At 45.0% G+C, this 10989-nt stretch overlaps 2 protein-coding genes across 2 annotated transcripts; one reads left to right on the top strand and one right to left on the bottom strand.

Moving 5' to 3' along the window:
• Positions 1-509: 509 nt before the first annotated feature.
• LOC145484940 (uncharacterized) lies at positions 510-9210 on the top strand. The gene has a single exon (XM_081463559.1). The coding sequence runs from the start codon at positions 934-936 to the stop codon at positions 7576-7578; it is 6645 nt and encodes a 2214-aa protein (XP_081319685.1). The 5' UTR covers positions 510-933; the 3' UTR covers positions 7579-9210.
• Positions 9211-9250: 40 nt separating this feature from the next.
• Positions 9251-10482, bottom strand: LOC145485023 (uncharacterized). The gene has a single exon (XM_081463670.1). The coding sequence runs from the start codon at positions 10008-10010 to the stop codon at positions 9255-9257; it is 756 nt and encodes a 251-aa protein (XP_081319796.1). The 5' UTR covers positions 10011-10482; the 3' UTR covers positions 9251-9254.
• Between the last annotated feature and the right edge of the window lie 507 nt (positions 10483-10989).

Here is a 10989-nt window from a genome sequence, read left to right on the forward strand (position 1 = left end):
TCGCAGTCGACAATCTTGCTCAAGTAAGCAGCTTTCTCGTTTAATGAACGACGTATCCACTCAGCCTCGATTTCGATATTGTTTTCTCTGGCGGTATGAAATATATCAACCCCGAGTTGATGCAAACGCTCCTTCATACTACCAGAATCGACGATCAAAGAAACAGCTTGGTTATCAGTAAACCACTTAACAGAGCACCCTGAAAGAAGATGTACAAACCTGTTTAATGAAAAACTAACACAGTGGAGTTCTCTCCACATGGAACTCTGTTTCATCTGCAAAGAATCCCAATTTTTTTGCGAAACAGGCTTGTCGTCAATGGCAATAAAAGCAGCACATCCAACAGCGCTAGCATCTGAATAAACAATACGAGATGGTCTGCGAACAACGTCTGCAAAACACCTGGAATTGAGATGAGAAACATTATTCTTCCAGAACTCTAACTCCTTGCGAGCGCAGGGATCCAAATCAGCTCGAGACTCCCACCCTTCTCTATGGTCAAGATGTAACGCCTTCTCAGTCGTTCAGTGTTGCGTTACGCATCCCGTCATCCCCTAGTTCTAATACGGGACTTAAAAAAAGGGGTTCCTCGTGCTAGGAGAACGTTCTCGCAACGTCCGTGTATTTTCAGTGTGTATTTGTAGCTTCGTTACCTGTTTACTCAAGCTTCACCCGAAGCCATTCCCGAGTACGTTCCATTACAGTCTTTGACAATCTTATCCGGACATTGTGGTAAGGAAATCCTGTCATGCCTTACTTTGAACTTTAACATGTTCAAGCTGTAATAATTCGTCCCAACACCGTGGAAAATAAACCGGAGTAGAACTGTTAGACGTGTGGATCGTACCAATGTTTCTCGCGCCCCGTTCTGCATAGAAAGGCGGCCGCTACAGTCAAAGACTAGTGAACACTCGAAAGAACCTCATAAGCATCATGCAATCGGAAGAACAGAAAGGAGATAAACACGAAGACACCGGCATTGGGTTGACCTTCGCTTCAAAACAAGATGTCACCGAACCGGACAAGGAAACAGAAATTCCCAGATCAACATCAGAAGAGCCTATCGCTTCGATAGGAACGAAGGTTAGTCCTTTTCCTATTGCTTCGTTCGAAGAACCTTCGTTTAATTCAAGTGAAGTCGAAATTTTGCCCAGTGATACAGACAATCTCGAGCACGATGGTAGTGAAACTAGATCCAGGACCCTCACGTCCAAAGGAAGAGAATATCAATGTGATTTAAAGAAAAAAGCCGCGTTAGCCTGTGACCGCGAGCTACGAGCAAAGTTAAGAAGTTTTGAAGGTTTTGTGCGTGATTGTAAAAGCCCTGATGAAATCAGAAGGGAAATTGCACAAACAGCTAGAGATGTAGACGAAGTCCAACAAGCTTTTGATGATTGGATTGAATTGTCAGACGAGACCAGCGAATGTCAGCGTGCCTCGAATAAACAGTCATACATATATGAAGCCTGGAAAATTGCACACACTACTGCCGCGCAAGAAATTAAAAGGCTTGAAGAGGATAGTAAATCTATTTACTCACGAAAGTCAAGCCGATCGCGAACCTCTACTAAATCAGGGTCCAGCAAAAGTTTATCCAGGGAGACACTTATTGCCTGCCAGGCCAAAAAGGCTGCTCTAAAAGAGAAACTCAAGTTCTCACCAGTCATCGCAGAACAAGAAAGTAATTTAGAGCAGTTAAGGATACAAAAAGAACTTGAAGAAATCGCAGCCCAAGAAGCTGTATACAAAAAAGCGATCGACGAAGAGAATCAACTAGATGACGAACAACAACCTTTGCTGCCCACTACTCTGCACGATCCTGTTGATGCCTTTCTGAACTACCACGAGGAAGCCGGGTTGACCTCCACACCAGAGGCTCCCATCTTAACATCTTCTACCCCAGTAACGCCAGCAACAAACAATGTATCGGTCACATCTTCGTCACCTTCAATTCACGTGCTACACCCTCAACCAGAGCTTCCAACTTCACACAACGCACCGCCCCAAGCACCACTGGTACCGCCAGTTCAAGAACCCAGGAGAACCTTGTGTCCATTTTCACCCGTTTACACTACCACCAGCTTCAGCATTGGAGGTCAGCGCCCCCCGATTATTCCAGCAATCACCACTGCACAGTCAGAGCACCATCCTTCTACACCAAAGGGCTTCTGTGGAAACCGTCCAGCCTTCTTTCCGCCACCTGTACCCACGTTTCTTCCAGTATCGCAAAGCTACACAGCCCAACTTACGGATACCCTTGCGAAGATTACCCAGTTACAGCGACTACCACAGGCGACACCTGATGTTTTTGAAGGCAACGACTCGGACAAAACTAAATTCTTCTTGTGGGAAAATGCATTTGAAAGTCTAATTGATTCTGCACCAGTTACAGCTAGACAGAAGTTACATCTCTTGTACCAATACTTGGGCGGTAAAGCCAAAAAGGTCGTGGAACAATTACAATACCTAGTACAAGACCCCGAAAGTGCATACCAGGAAGCGCGCAAAATCCTCAAGGAACGCTTTGGTAACCCTGCCATTATCAGCACAGACTTTGAAAAGAAACTAACAACTTGGCCTAAGGTCGGACCAAACGATGCAACTGGTCTGGAAGAGTTCAGTGATTTCTTGCAACAAGTAAAAATCGCAAGCAAGCATATCGAAAGTCTCAAAGTTCTCAGTTACCCTTCACAAATTCAAGTCTCAGTTGAAAAGCTACCTGGGTGGTTTAAAGCAAAGTGGTCAGATAAAGTGTTAAAACTTCAGAGAAAGAAAGGAAAAGATGCCTTCCCATCCTTTGAAGAGTTTGCTGAAGAAGTACGCTACCATGCAGAAAGGACAAACATCCCTCAAATTCTGCAAAGTCCAGGAACAACTGGCTCCACAACCCCTGACCGAGGCAAGCCTGCAGGTCGCCAATTTCGTCGTAGCCGAAATTCAAATGTTGCTTTGACATTCGCATCACCTTCAGGCAACGACAGTGAACTAAACCTTGTTGACAAAGAATCGCAAGTGGCAGCAATCCAAGCTCAGCAACCAAACCTGAGAACCACTCCACCAAGCAACTTGCCAACCCCTCAGCAACCAGGCCACACCACTCCACCTGACTCTGATACATACTGCTTCTATCACAAGATGAAGTCCCATGCAATGAATGACTGTGAGCAGTTCCAAAGGCTCAGCTATGAAGAGCGCAAAGACTTCTTGATGAAGAACAGGATCTGTCTCAAGTGTGTCAGCTCTAACAGGCATATCTCCAAAGACTGCAACAGAGACAAGCTACAGTGCAAGATCTGCCAACAGAAACACGCCACTATACTTCATGATCCGACCCGACATGAAAAGAAACACATTAGCCAAGCTAATTCTGCCTGTTCTCAAGTTTGTGGACAAAACCAGCCAGCACGCTCTTGTGCGCGAATAGTTCTTCTTGAAGTCTTCCACCAAGACAATCCCTTAGTGAAGGTACCAACCTATGCAGTACTGGATGACCAGTCGACAGATGTTTTCGTTACAGATACCCTTCTCGAACAGCTAGGAGTTAAGGGCCAAGATGTAAACCTTGAAATAAACACGATTACAGGAGTAAACAGTGTCCGCGCTCAGAAAGTGAATGGATTACACATCCAGGACATTGACAATCTACACAAGCCTATTAAAGTTCCATTTGCTTACTCTCAAGATACAATTCCAGCCAGTCAAGAAGACATTGCAACACCAGAAGTAGCCAGGTGTTGGAAGCATTTAGAAGAAGTGGCTCATCGCATACATCACCATCCTGGTACAGAGATTGGAATATTAATTGGTCGTAACATTCCATCTGCCTTCCAGCCGTTGAGTATCATCTATGGCAGAGAAGATGAGCCTTGGGCTGAAGAGTATAAGTTCGGTTGGACAATCATCGGTCCTGTGTGTCTACACAAGAGAGAAGATAGTGTGAACTGTGCGACAGTTAATCGCATTACGATACAGCGAGAAATCCCTCAGAACCACTTCAATGTGCCGACTAGCAACAGTTCCAAAGAAGTTTCTGTGATCTCCTTTGCCACAAGGCACTACATTAAAGATGTTACCTCGCCCCAGCAAGTCAGAGAAATGATGCAATTGGACTACAGTGAACTTCACCACACCCGAAACATCCCTGGTACCGAAAAGAGTGAGTCCGTGGAAGACAGGCGTTTCTGTAACATTCTCACTACCAGCATCCACAAGAATCAAACGGGAAATTGGGAAATGCCTTTACCATTCAAAACAGATGATGTGACTTTGCCAAACAATCGTGAACAATGTCTGAAAAGGCTACTTGGCATCAAGAGGAAAATCCTTAAAAATGGCAAGACACTAAAACATTACACTGAGTTCATGCAGAAGATCTTTGACAAGAACCATGCCAGTCTCGTCCCACCAGAGGAACTGGAGACCAATGCTGGGAAAGTCTGGTACCTGCCACATTTTGACGTCTACCACCCCAAGAAACCAGATCAAATACGAATAGTCTTCGATTGCAGCGCTGTCTTCCAAGATCAGTCGCTCAACAGACATCTCTTGCAAAAACCAGACATGATGAATGGTCTCGTTGGTGTACTCTCGAGGTTTCGAAAAGAAGAAACAGCAGTAACATGCGACATCGAACAGATGTTTCACAGTTTTCATGTTAACCCAGAACACAGAAACTTTCTGAGATTTCTATGGTTTAAAGACAATGATCTGAATGGCCAAATTTGTGAATATCGGATGAATGCCCATCTCTTCGGAGCCATCTCTTCGCCAGGCGTCGCCAATTTTGGTCTAAGAGCCACAGCTGAAGCCGGTCGAGAGCAATTTGGCCAGGCAGCTGCAGACTTTCTTCAACGAGACTTCTACGTTGATGGTGGATTAAAGTCCTTTGTTACACCTGAAAGTGCTATCGATATCATCAGGAACACGAAAGCCATGTGTGCAGCCGCTAACTTACGCTTACACAAATTTGCTAGTAACAGTAAGACCGTACTGGAAGCCATGCCCGCTGAAGATCGTTCCAAAGACCTGAAGGATCTTGATCTTCGTCATGACATCTTACCTGTCCAGCGTTCACTGGGTACCTACTGGTGCATTGAATCTGATACGATTGGATTCCGCATAGAACTTAAGGATAAACCTCTCACCCGCAGGGGAATTCTTTCAACCGTGAGTTCTGTGTACGATCCGTTAGGGATAGTGGCACCAGTCATCTTAGTGGGAAAACAGTTACTTCAAGAACTGTGCCATGACGGCATCGATTGGGATGACCCCGTACCAAGCCATGTCCACTCACAGTGGGAAAAATGGAGGTCAGAACTACCACTCCTAGAGAAAATTATGATTCCAAGATGCGTCAAAGCCCCCGGGTTTGGCGAACCAATCGTTTTAGAGTTACACAGTTTCTCCGATGCCAGTGATGTAGGACTTGGCCAAGTAACTTACCTCCGACTTGTAAACAGCTCGAACCAGGTACACGTCAGTTTCCTAATGGGGAAGGCTCGAGTTGCACCACTGAAGCCAATGTCAACTCCACGGCGTGAACTTACTGCTGCAGTAATTTCGGTCAACGTGGTCTCCATGCTCAGCAGAGAGCTCAACTACAAAGATCCAGTAGAAGTATTTTACACGGACTCCTCCGTCGTTTTGGGTTACATACGTAACGAAGCGAAGCGTTTCCATACGTATGTGGGAAACCGTGTACATCACATCCATGAAAGATCAAAACCAGAACAGTGGCACCATGTTTCCAGCGCTAGCAACCCAGCTGACGTTGCCTCACGAGGCACAACCGCCAAACAACTTGCAGAACATGAACTGTGGTTCAAAGGCCCGAGTTTCTTGTGGGAAACAGATGTGATTGTGGTGAACTCGGATCCAGTCCCTGATCTGAGCCCTGAAGATGCGGAAGTAAAGAAAGTCAATACAGCTGTCCTTATCTCCAACCAAGTCAGGCCTGAAATCAAAGAAGAGAAAGCCTTTCCAGAAGTTTTAGAGTTGGAACGCTTCACTCATTCATCGTCCCTCAGTCGCCTGAAAAGAAGCATTGTTCGCATCCAGAGATTGATTGAAAGGAACCATCCCAACAAACAGTACAATTCAAGGCCTGTTTCTGGTCCTCCAACCGTGGAAGAAATGCGCGTAGCAGAAGAAGTAATTTTCAAGTCAGTACAGTTTTGGTACTTTGGCAAGGAGATTCAAGTACTCCAAAACCATAGCGGCAAAGATCCCATGTTCCGGAACCGCCAGAATGCTCACACCAGAAATGAAAAGTTGAAGCAAACCAGTTCACTCTTTCGGCTTGACCCATTTCTTGACGAAAAAGGAATGCTCAGAGTAGGGGGCCGACTCCAGAAAGCTACCTTAGCGTATGAAGTTAAACATCCCATTGTTGTGCCCAAGAAGAGTCACATAACTGAACTTCTGATCAGACAGTACCACAGTCAAGAACAACATAATCAAGGCTGCGGTATGACGCACAATGCACTTAGACAAGCCGGTTATTGGATTATAAACGGACGTGCCTCTGTTTCACAGCAGCTTCGAAAGTGCATCATCTGTCGCAAGCTCCGCGCACCCGCCCAAGTCCAAAAGATGGCGGACCTTCCTGAAGAACGTGTTACTCCAGCTTCACCTTTCACATACTCCGGTATGGACATTTTCGGCCCTTGGTACATCAAAGAGGGCCGGAAAGAGCTAAAGCGCTGGGGACTAATCTTCACTTGCCTCAGTTCCCGGGCTATAAATCTGGAAACCTTAAACTCAATGGAAACTGATGCATTCATTAATGCACTCAGACGATTCCTCAACCGAAGAGGCAAAGTCCGTGAATTGAGATGTGATCAAGGATCAAACTTCATAGGAGCGAAAAATGAGCTCAACGTTGCGCTGAAAGAAGTAAACGTCGATTCTGTTAAGAACTTCCTCCTAACCCAAGATTGCGACCTCATCGAGTTCAAGATGAACGTGCCATGCGCATCCCATATGGGCGGCATATGGGAGCGACTTATTCGTACTGTACGCTCAGTCCTGGCCGGTCTCCTAGATGATCACGCCCAACAGCTTGATGACGAGACCCTTCGAACTCTGTTTACTGAAGCAGAAAACATCGTGAACAGCCGCCCGCTCACTGTGGACAATTTATCAGATCCAGAGGCACCTGAGCCAATCACCCCAAATCATCTGCTTACTCTCAAGGCAAAAGTAGTATTGCCCCCTCCGGGCAATTTCTCGCGACCGGATCTCTACTCAAGACGGAGATGGAGAAGGGTTCAATACCTGTCAGATCAATTTTGGCGCCGCTGGCAACGAGAATACTGCTTGCTACAACAGAAACGCCAGAAATGGAATGATGTCAGTCCTAACAGCCAAGTTGGTGATATTGTCCTTATTCGCGATGATTCCTCCCCTAGAATCCAGTGGCCACTTGCCAAAGTGACGGAGGTCTATCCCAGTGAAGATGGGCTTGTACGCAAGGTCCTCTTCCTTGTCTCCAAGTCTGGAACAAAGAAGTTCTTTGAAAGACCTATCCACAAGTTGGTCCTGATTTACCGTCTAAATGAAGATGAAAGGGACGACTGATTCAGTGTGCTGATGAAGAAACCTTTATTACCGGAGTACGACCCCGTCGGGGAGCCTGAACTGTTCCTTCATATAGGAATGATTGACATTGATAGAACTTATTCTGTTTGATATTTGTTATTGTAACTTCATACATTCTTACAATGTATGAGGGGAGCCATGTAACGCCTTCTCAGTCGTTCAGTGTTGCGTTACGCATCCCGTCATCCCCTAGTTCTAATACGGGACTTAAAAAAAGGGGTTCCTCGTGCTAGGAGAACGTTCTCGCAACGTCCGTGTATTTTCAGTGTGTATTTGTAGCTTCGTTACCTGTTTACTCAAGCTTCACCCGAAGCCATTCCCGAGTACGTTCCATTACAGTCTTTGACAATCTTATCCGGACATTGTGGTAAGGAAATCCTGTCATGCCTTACTTTGAACTTTAACATGTTCAAGCTGTAATAATTCGTCCCAACACCGTGGAAAATAAACCGGAGTAGAACTGTTAGACGTGTGGATCGTACCAATGTTTCTCGCGCCCCGTTCTGCATAGAAAGGCGGCCGCTACACAAGAACCCTGTGAAGACTCTTAGTCATAAGCCGGTTTGCACACATTACCAAAAACAAGCATATTGGAAATAATATTACCCGTGACAGAAGCCAGCTGCCTGGCAGTTAGACTACTCTGGAAGAGTACATAATCGATACTCACGAGTAACTTGTCAATTTTGTCCTCAGGCACAGTCAGCAAGTTGCCCTAAATACCAGCGATAGCCCAACCAACGAAGAGACTGAACTGGAGCCCAGATGCTTTCCTGGGTATTCGCCACAAAACCAGCACGAAACAAATCCGATTTAACGGCCATGGACTGGGAGCAACAGTCGGCCAATGTAGGGCACACACCTAAACCATCATCCAAATATACAGTTATTCTGAAGCCTGAAGGCGCCAGTAACGCACTAAGGACCTTATGACTTTAGTAAATATATAAGGGCCAGTGGAAAGGCCGAATGGTAAAACAGTAAATTTGTAAAAGTGAATTAACCCATCCTTGGACCAGGAAAAACCTAAAAACTCTTGGTCCGGAGGAAAAATGTCTATATGATGATAACCAGATTTGATATCGAATGAAAAAAGCCAATTCTGGGAACTATCGACAAAGCTAAAAAGCATGGTTTTTAGCGTCTTTGAATTTCACCTAGGATTTCATAACAAAATAATTAAGGTGCCGTAAATCCAAAATAAGCCTTTTCTTACCGTCAGACGGTGTAGACAGTGATAAGGGGTTAACGACAGTATGGGCAGACTCGCATTCAACCACTGAACCTGTGGCCAGGAGATCAGAAATGGCCTGCCCACAAAATCGCTATACTGAATGGTTGAGCGATTATTGGAAAAATGGGCTGAAGGAGGGGTGTAAATGAAAGGAATCTTATACCCGTCTAAAATGGTATCGCGAATAAAGCGAGAAGCACCTATATGCTCCCAAAAAGCAGCATTAAGCTTAAGATTGCCTTTAACTTTAATAATAGGCGTAATTTCGTCCTGATATTCAGCGCTAGAACAACTGTCACGTGAATCAGATGATTCAGCAAAGTTACCGGTAAGTTCAACTGGGTCAAAGTCTCCTAAACATTTGACTAAATCAATTAAATTATACTCATCTTACCCTTGTCTCTGGAAAACGGCTTGATAATTATCGTCCGTTCGTATTTTTACTGCTTGGGACGACTGCAGCGGTTCCTCTGAAACGGCTTGGGCAGGAGGAAGAATTCGCCCAGTGGCCTCTCTGTCCGCAGCTAAAGCACTTGTCTGCCGGTTGAGGCTGACGTCCACGAAAGGACTGCATGCGAAAAAAAGGCTGATTAGGAGAAAACGAACTGCCAGTGGACAAACCAGTAGATGGAGCTTCGCTGGTTTTAGGGTGGGTAGTTGTAGAGTTAGACCGGCTAGACGCATTTTTACGCTTCTTCTCCCGAATCTTGACGAGCGCTCTTCTCTCGGCTGATCGGAGTTTTTTCTCGTCCTCTGAATCGTCTGCGAATTCGTCCGATTCGTATTCTTCAACGGCTGTCCAACCAGCGGGGCTCTTGTCCGCAAAACGAATTAACTTGTTGCGTTTAGTAATGAGGGTTTTCACTCTTTCGAGCTCTGAATTACCCGCTGAAAGGTTTCCTTTTGAGATGGTCTTGATAGCCCTGTCTATTGCATCCAGCAGAGAGCTGTTGAATTCGCATTGTACTTTGTTTCCTTTGAAGTTAAAAGAACAGGAAGCCTTGGATTCCGTTTTCAGCTTCTTCAGTTGGGACTGAGTGGGAGCTTCTTTTTCGTCTAGATCAGGTGTGAATGCAGCGAACGTCCAAAAGCTGAGAAAACAACACCAAAGTCTCGGCGTTGGACAACGTCGAGCCCGATGATCCTGAAGCAGTCGCATAAACAGGATCTCCCTCATTGAAGGATTCAGCGATCGAAGCAGGAACACTCGCTCGTTCAGTATCCGACGGCATAACAGATAAAGCAAAGTTGAAAGAGATGCCTTCGAGTGGCTCTTGCATAACTTACAAAATCTTAAATAGCCTAATAGCCCCTAGGGATTCATCATACCTGCAGGCACGCCTAAAGTACTTCTACAGTTAACAAGAATTATACATTGTAAACATACTCCATTGTCATTAGCGAAACGCGACAAAATATATTGGTTCATGCATTTAGCTGTGCGTAAATCGAGTTACGGATGTACTTGGGAAGTTTGGAGAGCACTCAAGAAGCAAGAGTTGCTCTCGGCTGTCGCCTCGAGCAACTCTTACACTTCTTTCGTACTCTCCAAACTTCCTGCGTGCATCCATAACTCGATGTATGCACGCTAAGTATGAACCAATTCTGAAGTATTTTCAGTGACAGGGTCATAGCTAATAACAGGCAAACAGAGGCACTTGCCCCTGTATTTGTTGTTGTTGTTGTTGTTTTTTTTTTTGAAGGGGGAAGTTACAACACTGGTAACAAATAAAGAAACAAACAAACAAACAACATTGCCTCAGTTATATAATTTTCTTTTTCTGGCTACAGCCTAAACTTAAGTGTCTCGGCAAACCTTTAATCTTCCAAACTTTCTTACCCATGACATATCAGATTGTAAGAGATCTCAAACATAAAAAAGCTTAATTGCACCTTGCTTTTCACTATAAATCCCTTTACTCTCAAAAGAGTGCCATTTGGCACACAACTTCAGAACTTTGTGAATCTTTGAGAGATTTCTATGAATTTTTGTCATGAAAACTGTCTTCTAAAAATCTACTCATTGAAGGCATAAAATTGAGACCCCCTCCTAGGACATAGTTGACCACACCCACAAGTCTCCAAATTCTTTTTTGAAATACACATGGAATGCAAGACTTGTTTCACATCAAGCTGCCATCCCTTGCATCTAAGCG

This window comes from Orbicella franksi, chromosome 4, assembly GCF_964199315.1.
Source record: "Orbicella franksi chromosome 4, jaOrbFran1.1, whole genome shotgun sequence".
NCBI lineage: Eukaryota > Metazoa > Cnidaria > Anthozoa > Scleractinia > Merulinidae > Orbicella > Orbicella franksi.